We start from the raw sequence: 17,934 nt of genomic DNA, 5'->3' as shown, positions 1-17,934 counted from the left end.
GTGACATGTGGTATTTAAACGGCAGTCACGCCACAGAAGGCTGATTCAGCAGGACACGCTGAATTCTGACCGTTTTTACAGTGACGCCATATAATTAATTCCACCAAATGGTAACAAATCAAGAAAGGAACACTTAGTCAACCATATACTTAATCTTGGAATTGACATTGGCCCAGAGTTGTGTGTGAAGTAGGTAAAATATGCGACAAACGTTATCGCAGAATAATCACCTAGAGATACTTTTAAAGTCCATGGAGGGATTTCGATTGTTCCGCAAGGAAGCGATTGAGTCGACATTAATTTGGACTGTTTCTAAAAGAGAGGACATCCGTATTCCGAACGATGGAATACATTTTGGTTTATTATGAAACAAATCCTTATAATTTATATCGAAATCGGGTGAATTTGCGGGGTTTGATGGACTCGATTTTGGGATCCTGAGATGGTCCTGGCCAAGAGTTGTTATTTTTCAGGTCGGTCAGAAATCCAAGATGGCAGCCATCTTGAAAAAACACATTTTAAACTTCTCCAGTTCCAGTGGTGCCATTGAGCTGGTAATTGGTGAGGATGTTAAGGAATGAGAGCCAACAAAGTGTTGTTATTTTTTGGCCTCGTATAAACTTTGACATGGCAGCCACGGCGGCCATTTTGTAATATGATTGCGCTATCTCATGGTTTTCCTGAACAACACATATTTCAAACTTCTTAACATACACATGTGGGATTCGGCTCTAACTTACCAGAAATTATCATGAGATGGTCTAGATCAAGTGTTGTTATTTTTTGGGTCAGTCAGAAATCTAAGATGGCCACCATGGCAGCAATCTTGAAAACACATTTTAAACTTCTTCTCCAGTTCCACTGGTTCCATTGAACTGGAAATTGGTGAGGATGTTAAGGAAGGAGAGTAAACAAAGTGTTGTTATTTTTCGGCCTCGGGTTGATCCAAATTCCAAGCCCACAGTGCCACTATACCTGCTACAGAGAATGCATACTACAATAGTATATGGGTCTTTAATTTAGAGTCAGATGACCGTTCAGGCCTCTTGTTTATTTAACGTCCTATTAACAGCTAAGGTCATTTAAGGACGGCCTCCTGTGTTTACGATCTGCATGCGTGTGGTCACATCAAATTTGGTTTTTATCTATTTTGGCTTAAGGAGGAGCAGCATCTTAAAAGCAAAAGTTCCTATTTTTAAGCCATATTTATATCAATTAGGATGGCCCTTCCCCGATGATTTATGGTTGTATTCAATTAAGGTATTAAGAAGGAGAAGCATTTTAAAGCAAACGTTTGGCTAAGTTCCCGTTTTGGGGCATCACCCCTCTGTCCCCAGGGGCACCACAAGCCTCATTTATATAAACTATGATTGCTGTCCCCTTATGATGTTTGAAGAAAAATTCGGTTGTAATCTATTAAGGAGTAACATTTTAAAGCAAAAGTTTTGCCAAGTTCATTCACATAAACTATTGATTACCCTCTCCTAATGATGTTTTAAACCAAATTTGGCTGTAATCCAGCCAAGGGTTAAAATGGAGTAGGGTTTTAAAGCAATAATTCACCAATTTTTCCCCTTTGGGGCCCGCCACTCGGGTCTCCAGGATCACATCAGCCACATTTAAATAAAATATGATTGCCCTTCCCCGATGCTGTTCCACATCAAATGTGAATGTAATCCACACAAGGAGTAAGGAGGAATAGGGTTTTTAAACAAAATTTCAGCAAAGTTCCCCCTTTTGGGCCCTGGCCCTAGGGGTCTGACCAGCCTCATTTATATAAAATATGATTGCCCTCCCTTGATGATGTTTCACATCAAATTTGGATGCCATCCACCAAAGTGTTGAGGAGGAGTAGCGCTTTGATAAAAAAAAAACAAAAAACAAAAAAACACAAGAGGTCCAAGGGCCTTAACGGTCATTTGACTCTAAATTAAAGACCCTTATATTATTGTAGTAAGCATTCTCTGTAGCGAGTATAGTGACAATGTTTGCCATGGTGGCAATCTTGGATTCTAGACCAACCCAAAAAATAACAACACCTAATCACGACTATCTCGGGATCATTTCTGGTAAGTTAGAGCTGAATCCCACTAGTTGAATTCGAAAAGAAGTTTGAAATAGGTGTTGTTCAGGAAAACCATGATTGCGCAATCATATTACAAAATGGCCGCTATGGCTGCCATGTCAAAGTTTGGTTTATTTTGTTTAACGTCCTATTAACAGCTAAGGTCATTTAAGGACGGCCTCCCGTGCGTGCGACATGCATGCGTGTGGTGAGTGCGTATGTGTGTTTTGGGAGGCTGCGGTATCCGAAGTCAGGGACAGAGATAGACGTATAAAGAAAGCTAAAAAGTTACAGGGGGAATTCAGGGTATGCTATTTTAAGACTTATTGTTTTCGCTCTGAATTTATTTGGTTCACGTGCATGTTACAGTTTCAATAGATATGTGATAATAATTCGATTTGTTATTTTACAGAGGAAACATGCTGATAAAAGAGAGATGTGTATCGCCAGAGAGGAAAGGAAAAAGCAAGAATTTAGGGTAAGGCTTAAAATATGTGTCATGTTTTAGTTTAAAAAATAACAAAGCAAAAATTAACTAAACTCATTTGTATACTGTCTGATTTTTCTGGAAGAGAGAACTTCAGGTAATTTTTCACACACAAAAACAACCTTATGAATAAAAAACGAAAAACGCATGTGTTATACAAGCTAATGTATCTCTGAATCAAATATTATTAGGTCTAAGATTTGTACATGAATAATTCAATATAATGAATTTCTTTTTAGCGATTCTGTGGACCAGATAATGACGAAACTCTCGTTGAAGCACTAAACCAGGCAGAAATAAATGTAAGTTTCATTTGTATGTTGATGATTTCTTGCTTTCATTTCAGTAATTTTTGATTCTGTACATGTAAAACAAAACAAAATCAAAAAGCATATGAAAAAGCACTGTTTTATTCAATTATGTCAATATTATTGTTATCATTATCTCAAACGTTTTTTCTTAAAAATAAATTCATTTTTTTATGTTAAAGATGGAACTTGAAAACAACGAGTTGATAAAGGCACTTCAAAACAGAAGATGCTGCTGATGTTGATGTTGGTGAACACGAAGAAAATGATGAAGTTGGTGATGATAATGATGATGATGATCGTGGTGATGATGACGATGGTGATGATGACGATGACGAAGATGATGATGATGTCATACAGGTATGCTCTGGGGAAAATGTTATTATAGACCGACAGAATGACTATGACGGTAGCGACGACAGTGACGATGACGATGACTTAGGGTTCGAACTTTAGGAAAGACGGACCATCAATAGGCCAACGTTTGGTGTGAGGGAAACAACCTTTGAGGTTACAATCGCACGTAATTGGATTGGGCGTTCTTGGTTATCGCTCACATCAAACTTATACAATGTGTTCACCAAAGCGATTACGTTAGCCTCTGTTGGTTTGCAAGGCGATGATAGAGGTCGAATCTATATTAATCAGGATGGCTTGGAGTCGCCAATCCTCATTCATTTTCGGAAACTAAAAGATATTACTCCTGAGGTTATTTTGGCCGAAATAATGAAAGTGTTGCAAAGCAAACAACATTTGATTTTAGATAAATCATTTACTATTCACATTGGTAAGGTGAGAATCCTCAGGGTTGGCCATTTTACAGGCAACCTAAAACATGACATCAAAAGAAAGAAAAGCATATTTGAAATCAAAAATGAAAGTGATAATCTTTGCTGTGCTCGTGCAATTTGGGTCTGTCACGAATATGCCAAAATTGATGAACAGATGTCAAAAGATAAAATCAAAACTGACAAAACGTGACTGTACGAGCAATCGACTCAAATCAAGGCTATTGCATTACACAAAGGGGCTGGTGTTGGAATGGATTCATTCTGTGATTTACGAGACATTATGCAATTTGAACGTTTCTTGGACGTTCAAATTATCATAGTGTCTTGTGAACGTTTTGGTGAAATTGAATATAGAGGCATTTTCAATAAGCAGCGGAAGTTGTTCTTGTTGAAAATGGGCTCGCACTTTCATGCAATCGTGAACATTCATGGATTTTACGGCCGCAAGTACCTCTGTGTAGACCGTCTTAAACCGCTTCACAAGAAGCGACACGAATGTGTTGCTGAAAAGTGTAGTAGTTGTTTTAAGGCATGTCTGCAATACCGCCCAGGACAGTAGAACTTGCGTTGATTGTGGAGTGTTCTGTAACAATTCTGAATGTTTTCGACTGTACAAGGAAAAGCCATTCAACAAGTTCAACAAGCGTATCGGTAGGTCGTACTGTGAGCGCTTCTGGAAATGCTCCAGTATGTGCGAACCTTTGAGAGAAAATTTGTCTCTCCAGATTCGCACACATGTGATGACAAAAAGTTTTCCACTTGTTACCAGTACCATCAAGGGGAACATCAGTGTTTCATAGAGAAACGGAATGTGAGTCCACCTGGGTTTAACTATATATTCTGATTTTGAATGTAGACAAGAATCGGGTACTCGCATTCCGAATCTCTGTGTTACACGAAAGACATGTAAACACTGTATCGACAGACCAATCGACGAAGACAACAGACATTGTACAGGGTGTGGTATCAGACAAATGGAGTTTACAGACTCCCGAGTCATTTTGTGAATGGCTCTTCACACCTAAACATGGAAAGTACACGTTGGTAGCCCATGATATGAAGGGCTACGACGGTTAATGCTATCAAACCAGATGCCATCTTCAGTGGAGGCAAAATTATGTACTTATATGTATTTGATCTGCAGGCAGAACTCCTTGCATACTGTGTGTCGGATGTTGATATACTGCGGCGGTGTCTGTTGAAGTTCAGACAGTTACTTATGGGTCTGACGAACACTGACCCATTGCAGTATATCACAGCTGCGTCTGTCTGTATGGTAGTTTATAACTCAAAATTCCTCCAAGAACAAATGCTTGCAAGACTCCCGTCCGATGGTTTAACGACGCGAGATCAGTACTCTCGGATATCCATTGCCTGGCTAGACTGGGTAATGAAAACATCAGACAAAGATGTACACATCCACCATGCCTGCAATGGAGGCGAGCAAAAAGTAGGGAAATACCTGGTAGATGGGTTGGACGTTGAAAACAAAACAGTTTATGAATATCATTCTTTCGTCTATCACCGGTGTCCGATTTGCTATGATCCAAATGGATATAATCCAAAAACAAAAACTTCATTTGATAAACTCCTTGTGGACACTGAAACCAAAAGGCAGTATATTGAGGCTGCAGGATTCACTTACATTTGTAAGTGGGACCACGATTTCAGACAGGAAATACAATCTGACCGTATACTTGCATACCTTGTGGGCAATGTAGATGTAGTAGCACGGGCACACCCCCGAGATGCATGTTTTGGGGGTAGAACAAATGCTTACCGACTACACTACCAGGCTAAACCAAACGAAAAAGTTCACTACGTGGATTTTACTAGTTTGTACCCATATGTCAACAAGTACTGTTGGGTATCCGGAAATCATAACATCAAATTTCAAAGATATTTCGGAATATTTTGGCTTAATTCAGTGCAAAATTGTGCCACATAGAAAACTTTTCCATCCGGTATTATCCTACAGAGCAAATGGAAAACTTTTCCATCCGGTATTATCCTACAGAGCAAATGGAAAACTTACGTTTTCCACTATGCAAGACGGTTACGGATAGCAGTTATCAGGGAACATGTACACACACTGACGAGGAACGCGCTCTCGTGGGCACATGGTGCCCTGTAGAGTTAGACGTTGCCATTCAGAAGGGATACAGAATAAACAAAATTTATGAAGTGTATCTCTTCATCAGATTGCTTACTATGACCCGACAATTAGTACAGACTGTTTACTGACTATATAAACACATTTCTGAAAATAAAACAAGAAGCCTCAGGTTGGCCTACATGGTGCAAAACTGACACCGACAAAGACAAATACATTAGACAGTATTAGGAACGAGAGGGAATTTGTTTGGATCGCGACAAAATAAAACGTAATGACGGACTCAGGGCCTTAGCCAAACTCATGCTAAATTCATTTTGGGGAAGATATGGCATGCGGCTTAATCTGCCGCAGACAGAAGTCATGACTGACCGGGCCGTCTTTCACTTTTTATTATCAGACGAGACGAAAGACATGCGGGACTTCCACTCTGCGTAACTGTGCCGCCGCGGCTTCCGTAGTAGTCTCGCGATTATCTCCCTTTGAAGAACTCTCAATATTGACAATGTTGTTTACTACGGTTGATGCATACTTCGTGTAAAGAAAAAGATGTTGTATGTAACTTGCAGCCACCACGGTGTAAGTACTTTCAGTTATCAGAACTTATATAAGTAATATAAGTGGTTTTTGTTCATTTATGACTGTTATTTCTTACAAAGTACGATTATTTCAACAGTTGTGAAACCTCTGCGCTCGTACCACGTGGTGTCACTATACGATGTGCAGACGGAGCTATGACTCTCAGTTGTGAACTTTTAATAACAATGCTGCTATTTGAATTGAGGATTTATTGATGCCAATCATTGTTGAACATTGAAACTACGACAGTTATTAAGATTTATGGAATTTTCGTGGTCGAAGGAATCGTCAGTTTGTCAAAATTTTCAATGTATGGAAGCTCATAGTTACCATATAACTGACAATGCTAAAATTGCTATACATGTAAATTCAATTTTTTACGCGTATTCTTACGTTTCTTTGTTTCTGTTTATTACAGACTTTTACCATTTTTCAACACCTTTCAACACCAAAACACTACAACTATATGTAAAACAAACTAGTTGGAAATAAAGGATGTTGTACGAGGTAAACTGGCTGTACATTGTTTATGGGACAGCACAGTAAAAGTACCTAATCGGCTGAAGTTGAGATCCAGCTACGATTTCAACAGGCAACGGGACAACGTCTACGTCAAGGACACAGACATCGGTCTACGCCTACACGAATTCATACAGCATGGACGACCACACAGACAACACACATCAAGTAACGGAGCTCAGTGAGGCAACACACACCAGTCAGCCTAGGGTAAGGACGTTAACTCCCAAGGCTTAGGAACTGTACGAGGATGCAGTCCAAAGTCACAACAAATTTTATGAGGATATGTGGATAGAATTAGATTCCCACCTTCGACGTGTAAAAGGTGAAGGTAGGAAATTAGATCTCAATTCCCTGATCGACCTTGAGAGAAACATACGGGAATGTACTGGTAGCCTTGATAAACTCCAATCCAGTTTCTTCGATTATCTGAAACGCAAAAACACAGAAGAGAGCCTTGAACTTCTTGATAACCAGAGTTTGAGATGGCACAGTCATACGTTAGTCATAGATCAATCTATTAAGGAATTAGGCACGTGTATGGAGCGGGCAGAGAAGCAAAAGTCAATTGAGCCTGCATTATCTTCGAGACAATCCAGTGCTGGGTCTAGTTCGAAAAATTCAAGTGTGATTTCTGTCATCGCTAGAAAAAAGGCAAAGGCTGAGGCACAGAAGGCACGCCTGCAATATGCTGAACAAGAGGCGGCCCTAAAGAAGAGACAGGCAAGGCTTGAACTGGAAAGTGCTCGAGCTAGCGCAGCAGCCAAACTGGAGAAAGCCGACCTAGAAGCCGATCTTGACCCACTTACACAAAAGAAGGAGGTCGCTGCTGCGGAAGCGGAAGCCCTTGAGGACTCGGAGGAGTTTAACCTAACTCATAACCACGATAGGATAAAGGCTATTCCGAAATTTGACACGCAGCAACGAACAAGAGCCTATGTCGAAGAAACAGTATTTCATGATCATAGTGCTGAACTCCCGGTGACAGCAGACCCACAATTGCATTTACCTATGAATCCAAATGCACCTGTTTTTACTACGGCAACCAATACGGACACAGGTATAGCTATGGACCTCACCCGTTTTCTGTTGAAGAAGGATCTTCTTCTCTCAAGGTTAACAAATTTTGATGACAGACCAGAGTCATACCAAACCTGGAAATCAAGCTTTAAGTCAATCATGGCAGATCTTAACGTCACCCCAAGAGATGAGATGGATTTGCTTGAGAAATGGTGTGGACCCGAATCTAAACGACATGTCGTAAGTCTCAAAGCTTCAAACTTCGGATTCCCAGAAAGAGGACTTTTGAGAGTATGGGAACGTCTTGACGAACGGTTTGGGGCACCAGAGATGATAGAAGCTTCACTTAGACAGAGGTTAGCGAGCTTTCCTAAGCTTACACCAAGAGACACCAAGAAACTGTTTGCTCTATCAGATTTAGCATCCGAAATTGAATCACTCAAGGAGGATAGCCAATATAAGTCTCTTTTAGGATACTTCGACTCATCGACAGGAGTCTCACCAATTGTGTCCAAACTTCCACATAACCTACAAGAGAGATGGACCAATGCTGCAATAAAGTTTACAAAAACACACCATGTCGCATTTCCTCCATTCAGTTTCTTCTCTGAATTTTTGAGAGATCTAAGTAAAGTGAAAAACAATCCCAGTTTCACATATGACCAACCTAATGGAAGCAAGAATGATAAGACTGTACAAAGGAATCCTCAAGAGAGAAAGAACATCTCAGTCAGGAAAACCAACGCTGATAGCATACAAAACAGTGACAGAAACAGAAAGACTTGTTTTCTACACAACGTTAGTTCCCACACTCTCAACAAATGTAGGGCCTTCCTTACCATGTCGATGGAGGAGAGGAAGAAGTTGTTGCGGGATAAGAAGGTCTGCTTCCGGTGCTGTGAATCGACGTCACACATCAGTCGCAACTGTGATGTGAAACAACCTTGTAGCGAATGTAATAGTGAAAGGCACTGCACAGCACTCCATCTTGAGCATCAGTCAAATTCAGGCTCCTTAGAGTACGGCGAGGAGCCTGCATCACTGGTATCTAAATCTCCTGTCCAAGTTAACTGCACGCAGATCTGTGGCAATAAGTTCAAAGGGAAATCATGTGCCAAAATTGTTCTTGTTGACGCGTTCCATCAAGACCGACCCACAAACCGCATCAGACTTTATGCTATGATTGACGACCAGAGCAACATGTCACTGGCCAAATCACAATTATTTGACCAACTTGGCATTAAAGGAAAACAACACAACTACGTGTTATCTTCGGTGTCCGGGGTTTCGAAGACCACAGGCAGAGACTCGACTAAGGTTATCGTTGAACCTGTAGACAGGTCTATAAGTCTTGACATTCCCATCCTGTTAGAATGTGACCGCGTCCCTGAAATTCGCGATGAAATACCTACTCCTGAGGTAGCCGAAAACTACGCCCATCTCAGAGACGTTGCCAAGTGTATTCCTCCTATTGACAACACTGCTCACATTTTGATGCTTATTGGAAGGGACGTAATTAGAGCTCATCATGTTTTGGACCAGAGAATAGGACCATCAAACACGCCATATGCCCAGAAACTCCCTCTCGGTTGGGTCATAATCGGAGAGGATTGCTTAGGAAGGACTCACATTCCAGAACTAGTAAATGTTTGTAAAACCAATTTCCTAGCAGATGGCCGACCATCACTCTTCAAACCCTGTCCGAACGAATTTGAGTGCATCTACGATGCGAACAGGTCCTTAAAGGAGCTTGATGTATTAGGAAAACATGTGTTCCATCGTACAAAAGAGGATGAGAAAGTCAGTATGTCACAGGAAGACCGAAGGTTTCTCGGCATCATGAAAGAAGAGCTTGTGAAAGGTGATGATGGTAAATGGATAGCTCCACTGCCATTCCGCGATCTACGACCAAGATTGACTAACAACCGAACACAAGCTGTTAAACGAGCAAGAACCCTGGATACCAGTCTGCGAAAGAACCCCGTGAAGCGACAGCACTTCGTAGACTTCATGGAAAAGATATTTAGTAGTGGCCACGCCGAGTTAGCGCCGGCGCTTAAGGACAGCGAAGAATGTTGGTATTTACCAATTTTCGGTGTATACCACCCGCGGAAACCGGAGCAACTTAGAGCAGTGTTTGACTCCTCGGCAAGGCACAATGGAGTTTCATTGAACGATGTCCTCATGTCTGGTCCAGACCTTGCAAATAGCTTGCTTGGAGTGCTGATGCGGTTCCGAAGGGAGTCGGTGGCTATAGTAGGAGACATTGAGCAAATGTTTTATTGCTTTCAAGTAAGGGAAGACCACAGGAACTACTTAAGGTTCTTATGGTACAAGGACAACAATCCGGAAAATGAGTTGGTGGAATATCGCATGTGCGTCCACGTCTTCGGAAACAGTCCTTCTCCTGCCATTGCCACCTTAGGACTTCGAAAGTCAGCCGAAGGAAATGATGATGACGTTTCCGACTTTGTCACTAATGACTTCTACGTGGATGACGGGCTTACCTCATTACCAACTGTCGACGAAGCTGTTGACCTTATGAAAAGAACACAGCATGCACTTCACCAAGGAGGGAAACTACGCTTACATAAAATTGCCTCTAATAGTGATGAAGTTATGAACTCTTTTCCTGCAGACGACCTTGCAAAAGGTGTTAAGGATCTCGATTTAGGATGTGAACCACTGCCTATTCAGTGTAGCTTGGGAGTCAGTTGGAGTTTGGAAACCGACTCGTTTCTTTATCAAGTCTCAACAGAAGCTAAACCATACACGCGCAGGGGCATACTGTCAACTGTCAACGGGATCTTCGACCCGTTAGGATTTTTGGCTCCAGTAGTAATCGATGGGAAACACTTTTTGAGATCTCTTATTCATGGAACCAAAGATTGGGATGAACCTCTCCCCGCAGAACATCGCATACAATGGGAACTCTGGAGAGACTCTCTTGAACACCTACAACATGTTCGTATACCTCGGACCTACGCACAGTTTTCATTCAAACTATCTATTGACAGTACCGTCCATGTCTTCTCTGATGCCTCCGAGAAAGCTATCGCTGCAGTAAGTTATCTACATACAAAGGATGGAAACGGAAAACAAGATATTGGATTCATTCTTGGCAAGGCTAAGGTAGCCCCCCTCCATGGCCATACGATACCGAGACTGGAATTGTGTGCTGCAGTATTGGCCGTGGACATAGCAGAGACAGTATCTGACCACTTACATATCCCTCTTGAGAAATTTCGATTCCACACCGATAGCAAAGTTGTACTTGGTTACATATACAACAAAACAAGGAGGTTTTATACATATGTAGCCAATAGGGTAGAACGCATTATACACGTGACGGACGCAGATCAATGGTCGTATGTGCAAACAGATAGAAATCCAGCAGATGAAGGGACAAGATCAGTACCCGCCCAGGCTATTCAAGACAGCATGTGGCTCAATGGACCTACTCGTCTTACTACGATTAATGATATGACATCAGAGCAGGTGTTTGATCTGCATGAACCAGAAGATGACAAAGAGGTAAGGCCCCAGGTTCAAAGTCTAAAGACAGACGTCAAACAGTCACCACTTGGTTCTCATCGCTTCGCAAGATTTTCTACTTGGAGGAACCTGATCAGGGCTATTATGACACTGACGCATGTTGCACAGTCCATTGTCAGCAAGTCCGAGTGTAGGGGTTGGCATATTTGCAGTAAGGACAGAAGTGTTGCTGCTTACCACAAGGCCGAACAATTCGTGGTTAAGGAAGTGCAAAAAGAGGCATATCCGGAAGAACTAGACAGTCTCGAACGTGAACAACTTCTTCCAAACGGAAGTTCGATTCTGTCACTGAACGCATTTTTGGATCAGGATGGAATTCTACGAGTAGGCGGACGCCTAAATCAAAGCCATGTTCAACAGAATGAAATGAATCCAATCATCATCCCTGGGAAGCATCATGTCGCATTACTTCTCGTGAGACTATTTCATGAACAGGTTAAACACCAAGGGCGAAATTTCACAGAAGGAGCCGTGAGGACAGCCGGATATTGGATAACGGGCTGTAAGCGCTTGGTATCAACGGTCTTGCATGCGTGCGTGAAATGTCGTAAACTTCGAGGGAAATTGGAGCACCAATTGATGGCAGACATACCTTCCGACCGACTTCAACCTGGCCCACCATTCACCAACGTCGGTGTGGACACTTTCGGTCCATGGCAGATTGTTAGCAGGCGTACTCGTGGTGGTTCAGCCCAAGCAAAACGCTGGGCAATTATGTTCACATGCCTCACCACCAGGGCTATCCACATAGAGGTGGTAGAAGAATTGAGTTCGTCGTCTTTTATTAATGCCTTCAGAAGGTTTACCGCTGTGAGGGGCCATGTAAAACAGATCCGATCAGATCGTGGCACTAATTTCATTGGCGCGGTGGATGATCTGCAGATTAACGCCTTTAAGGTTGAGGAAGAAGCAGTGAAGACATTCCTATACGACCGCGGAACTACCTGGCTTTTCAACCCACCGCACGCATCACATATGGGCGGGGCTTGGGAAAGGATGATAGGTGTCTCACGTCGCGTTCTTGAGTCAATGCTGACAACAGTGATGGACACTAATTTGACTCACGAAGTACTCGTTACCTTCCTAGCTGAGGTTTGCGCGATCGTTAACGCCAGGCCACTAGTACCCGTGTCTTCAGATCCGGAGGATCCATTTCCAATCAGTCCGGCTACACTTCTGACACAGAAACCAGACTCCATCATCGAACCATTTGTGCCTCTTGATAATTCTAGTTTGCACAAGGCGCAGTGGAAAAGAGTGAAGGTTCTAGCCGACACATTTTGGAAGCGCTGGAGAGCCCAATACCTCCATACTCTACAACCTCGACGGAAATGGAATGACAAGCGCAAGAATATCGCGATAGGGGATATTGTGCTACTTAGGGACAAGGAGGTATCAAGGAACAACTGGCCATTGGGTTATGTCGCAAGGGTCTTCCCAAGCAATGACGGTTTAGTTCGAACGGCAGAGGTCAAGATTACTTCCGGACAAGGAAAGCCTGTGTTATATGTACGCCCGATCAACGAACTGATCTTACTTCTTGGAGACAACAAAGGCTGAATGTGTCATAGAAAGTGTATTATGTGGTACTCGGTAGTGTTGTCTAGTGACATCAGGCGAGGAGTGTGCCGCCGCGGCTTCCGTAGTAGTCTCGCGATTATCTCCCTTTGAAGAACTCTCAATATTGACAATGTTGTTTACTACGGTTGATGCATACTTCGTGTAAAGAAAAAGATGTTGTATGTAACTTGCAGCCACCACGGTGTAAGTACTTTCAGTTATCAGAACTTATATACTGAAACGAAAAAGAAACGCAACATGGAAAATTGTGATTAATTTTGTATTAAATATACATATCTGTATAAAAATCGCGGAAATAAACATGCACCCTGCCTAACACCCATACCAATCTTCAAAATCACCCAAGTGTGACTAGAGACCTATGCACTTCCGGCGCGGTAAAAACATCAAAAACCGTGCCTGTACAAACATATGCGTTCTTGTTTCATTCAAACCAGTATCAATTCATCACTAACATTGAGCCACATCATCGCCAATACTTTTGCAAACAATAATTCCTTTTACAATTATGCCACGGTTATCAAAGGTTGATAGAGGACGTGCTATAGCGATGCTTCTGGCAGGGAACACGCAACTTCACGTCGCTCGACAATTCAGAGTTCACAAATCGACTATTAGTCGATTAGTTTCACGTCTTAACGCAACAGGAAGAGTCGATGACCAGCCGAGATCAGGACGTCCACGCGTAACGTCGCGACGTCAAGACCGGGTTCTTAGGGTGGCACACCTGCGTAACAGGAGATTAACGGCCGCTGAAACGGCAAGGAATACGATTGGTAATCATAACCGTCGAATTCATCCCCAAACAGTGATCAACAGACTGCGTGAGGCTAATTTGCGTGCAAGGCAACAGTACGTTGGTTTACCACTAACACCGCAACGTCGAGCACGTCGTATGCAATGGGCAACGGCACATATGCCCAGACGTTTTCCTATGAGACGTTGGAGGTCAATGCTCTTCACCGATGAATCTCGATTCACGTTATTTCGAGCAGATGGCCGTCAACGTGTGTACCGGCGTCGAGGCGAACGTTTTGCTGACGCCTGTGTTTTGGAACACGACCGATTTGGGGGTGGATCAGTTATGGTTTGGGCGGGAATCTCCCATGGTTTGAAGACGCCTTTGGTGATAGTCAATGGGAATTTAACGGCCGTACGCTATCGGGATGAGATCCGTAGGCCCCATGTTGTGCCGTTTGTTAGGCAGCATCATCTAACCTTTCAGCAAGATAACGCGAGACCACACGTTGCAAGAGTCTGTAGAGACTTTCTTGCGACACAGAACATTGTTCCTATAGATTGGCCTCCATATAGCCCCGACCTGTCCCCAATCGAGCATTTGTGGGATGAATTAGACAGAAGAATTCGAAATCGCCGCAACCCCCCAAATACCCTCCCTCAGTTAGCAAATGCACTCGTCCAAGAATGGAATAACATTCCAATACGGAAAGTCAATGCCCTGATGAACTCAATGCAACAAAGAATTAGAGATGTGATAACTGTTCGAGGAGGACACACACGATATTAGGGCACGGTTTCAAAACTGCTGCCATTTCAACTTGGATTCACGTAGGGTACTACCAATCATGACCTTCTAGCAAAGTGACCTGTTCTTAAAAATCTCTAAACATTTAAAGGATGTTACATCAATATTCAATATTAACTATTACATATGAAATTTAAACATAATGCTCACAAGTATTATTTTATTAAACCTACAATTTGAAGTTGCGTTTCTTTTTCGTTTCAGTATATAAGTAATATAAGTGGTTTTTGTTCATTTATGACTGTTATTTCTTACAAAGTACGATTATTTCAACAGTTGTGAAACCTCTGCGCTCGTACCACGTGGTGTCACTATACGATGTGCAGACGGAGCTATGACTCTCAGTTGTGAACTTTTAATAACAATGCTGCTATTTGAATTGAGGATTTATTGATGCCAATCATTGTTGAACATTGAAACTACGACAGTTATTAAGATTTATGGAATTTTCGTGGTCGAAGGAATCGTCAGTTTGTCAAAATTTTCAATGTATGGAAGCTCATAGTTACCATATAACTGACAATGCTAAAATTGCTATACATGTAAATTCAATTTTTTACGCGTATTCTTACGTTTCTTTGTTTCTGTTTATTACAGACTTTTACCATTTTTCAACACCTTTCAACACCAAAACACTACAACTATATGTAAAACAAACTAGTTGGAAATAAAGGATGTTGTACGAGGTAAACTGGCTGTACATTGTTTATGGGACAGCACAGTAACCGATGATTATATTGTTATGGAGTGGAAATACAAGAAGCCATTTGTACCAGACGGCCACAACACTAACATTTTTGTTGCGTGCTTTACGACTGCTCACGCCCGACTCTATACCGAAATGGACAAATTAGGTGACAGAGTACTGTACAGTGACACAGATTCTATAATTTACATACACAAAGACGGACTGTACAATCCTAGTTTAGGAGACTATTTAGGAGACTTGACTTCAGAACCGACATGTAAAGAGTCAAGATGTAAGAGCACATGTGACGGTAGACAACACACAATTACAGAATTTGTTAGTGGGGGGCCAAAACAAAAAAAGCTTACAAGACGGACGCTGGGACAGAAGTATGTAAAGTAAAAGGGTTTTGTTTGAACTTTAGGAACAGCGAGCTAATCAATTTCAACACTGTAAAAACTCCTGTGACAACGAACCAAAATCATCACATCGATATTTTGAACGAGAAAAAAATATGTAGGGACAAAAAAATGTAGAAATTTTTAACAGAAAAGATTTGAAAAGATATAAAATGTGTTATACCAAACGTAAAGTCATGGACGATCTTTCAACGTTGCCGTATGGCTATTAGTGTTAAATATTTAAAAAGTGCTGACAAAATACAAGATAATCAAATTGTACATATATATATTTTATTTGAAATAAAACAAATCATGAAAGTGCTTATACAATCAATTATACCGTGCCTTTATATCAATATGTACATAAAAAATTAAGAATTTTTGAATATGTAAAGAAGTGTGTGCTATTTTTTCTATGTATATATATATATAAGTTTCAGTAACGCAATATGTTATTACGATTATTTATGCATTTTAATAAAACTGATGAATAGATATTATATTTATGAGTCTTTGTCCTGTTTTCACTCGGTATAATTTGTAGGAATGTTTTTCACTGATGGTCATCCAACTGGAAAACTTGGTACATCCTTATCACCTTGATGTTTACATAGCAGAGCTATCAATTTATTGTCCACTTGATTTGATCCCATAATTGAGCAAGGTGTGGCGAGACTGCTGATATTTCCGTGAAGATTTTGTAAACATGTTGAAGTAAAGTTGTTGTTACCAGATAAACCAAGGATAAAATTTAGAGAAAGTGAAATCACAAAAGCATGTTTCGCATTTTTCCATTTGAATTTTTTTTTTCTGGTCAGTTTCTGGTCTATAAGTATCTGGAGTATCATCATGGTTTTCAGCCGATTCTTCGTACACACTGACTACATTCTTGTTATGTTCTGACGAGATATTTTCTGCAGAGCCCGTGATTTCATTTATGCGATCCATAACTCTAAAAATATTCCTAGATCTGTATTTCTATATAACACATTGCCCTTTGGCACCAACTCTGTTTACCTGTTGACGTAGTTGATCTGATGTTAATGGTACATGTTGTACATGGTTATCTAATATTGTCTTAGGCTATATGACAGCCGTCTTCTGTATTATCCTGTTCAATCAATCACATATACTCATACCTAGGACTTAGGACTATAAAAGGTTAGATGTTACTATATTATGTAGTCGGTTTCCAGGGAGCCATGACTGGACACTAGGTCCTGGGCTCCCGCCTGGGACAGGCCAGTACCGATACACGTACAGATGTATACCTATATATGCTATATGTATGTATGATGCACGTATAACTTTAATTAAAATACCACCTGTAATAAGATTTCATTTCATTATACTGATGCCGCGATCTCGGAGCGAAGCTGGATGGAAAGCGGACACAACATGAAGTTTCCACTATACGATCAACGCCATCTAAAAGATCAACGCCATAAAACTGCTATACTATCACCAATCAACTATTATGTCTACTATTAACAAGATGCAGGTACGTTGATTTGACTTCTGACTATCTTCGTAGACATTTGCCATTTATAGCTATACAATTTTTTTAACATCACTTTAGGTTAGTTATACCTTAGTAATTATGTCTCATTTTTGAATTGAACTAAAACAAACATTTTTTCTTGCCATAATTATTTTTTATGAATAATTTAAATTGCACTGTTTTCATATCATTACCAGAAAATTCCTATATACTTTAATATGAATTGTTTTTACATTTTACATATATAAATTATACATCTTTACACATTGATCCTATGATGAGTTTCGCCCACGTGATTTAACACTGGGATTATAAAGTAAATGAAACATCATCATGTTGTCGGAGTTCAGAGATAGTGATGCGGTTTTATGCACACATAATATGTACATGGTATGATAAATCTACTGTTCTCCTTTGACAACTTACTACACATACACGTGCATTATCAGATCAGAAACACTCGGTTTCAATGTATTCCAACCAGAACATCATTTATAAATGTATTACTACGGATTTTGGAATACCTCTTGAATTTATGCCGAAAATTATGTTTCGAGAGTATCTGAATGTATACATATTACACAAATACATAACTAGGAATTTTTCTGGTAAATTTCATTTCATCCATTTTGTTTTCGTGTCAGCCTAATTGGAGTGCGACATATCAGGCTTGATTTTGTGTACGGTAGACGACACAAGCACATTTTTTTTCATATCTTCATTTTTTGAAACAGATAGCAAATTATGTATTTCATGAAAGGTGTTATTCAATAAATCAAA

At 40.8% G+C, this 17,934-nt stretch overlaps 2 protein-coding genes across 2 annotated transcripts; both read left to right on the top strand.

Moving 5' to 3' along the window:
- Nucleotides 1-7,147: 7,147 nt before the first annotated feature.
- Nucleotides 7,148-10,427, top strand: LOC117340478. The gene is made up of 2 exons (XM_033902238.1): nt 7,148-10,174; nt 10,308-10,427. The coding sequence occupies exons 1-2, from the start codon at nt 7,148-7,150 to the stop codon at nt 10,425-10,427; spliced, it is 3,147 nt and encodes a 1,048-aa protein (XP_033758129.1).
- Nucleotides 10,428-10,483: 56 nt separating this feature from the next.
- On the top strand, nt 10,484-15,273 carry LOC117341348. Its single transcript, XM_033903206.1, has 2 exons — nt 10,484-13,201; nt 15,162-15,273. The coding sequence occupies exon 1, from the start codon at nt 10,502-10,504 to the stop codon at nt 12,995-12,997; it is 2,496 nt and encodes an 831-aa protein (XP_033759097.1). The 5' UTR covers nt 10,484-10,501; the 3' UTR covers nt 12,998-13,201; nt 15,162-15,273.
- The last annotated feature ends 2,661 nt before the right edge of the window (nt 15,274-17,934 follow it).

The sequence above is a fragment of the Pecten maximus genome, chromosome 13, assembly GCF_902652985.1.
Source record: "Pecten maximus chromosome 13, xPecMax1.1, whole genome shotgun sequence".
Classification (NCBI taxonomy): domain Eukaryota; kingdom Metazoa; phylum Mollusca; class Bivalvia; order Pectinida; family Pectinidae; genus Pecten; species Pecten maximus.
Note: the sequence above shows the minus strand (reverse complement) of the source record. Positions and strands in the feature narration are given on the sequence as shown.

What these genes read in the sequence shown, in the direction of transcription:
- LOC117340478 (XM_033902238.1), top strand. Translation starts at nt 7,148, where the DNA reads ATGTGGATAGAATTAGATTCCCACCTTCGACGTGTAAAAGGTGAAGGT. An exon ending in AAATGTTTTATTGCTTTCAA is followed by an intron (nt 10,175 to 10,307) that starts GTAAGGGAAGAC and finishes TTGCCACCTTAG; the next exon opens with GACTTCGAAAGTCAGCCGAA.
- LOC117341348 (XM_033903206.1), top strand. Translation starts at nt 10,502, where the DNA reads ATGAACTCTTTTCCTGCAGACGACCTTGCAAAAGGTGTTAAGGATCTC.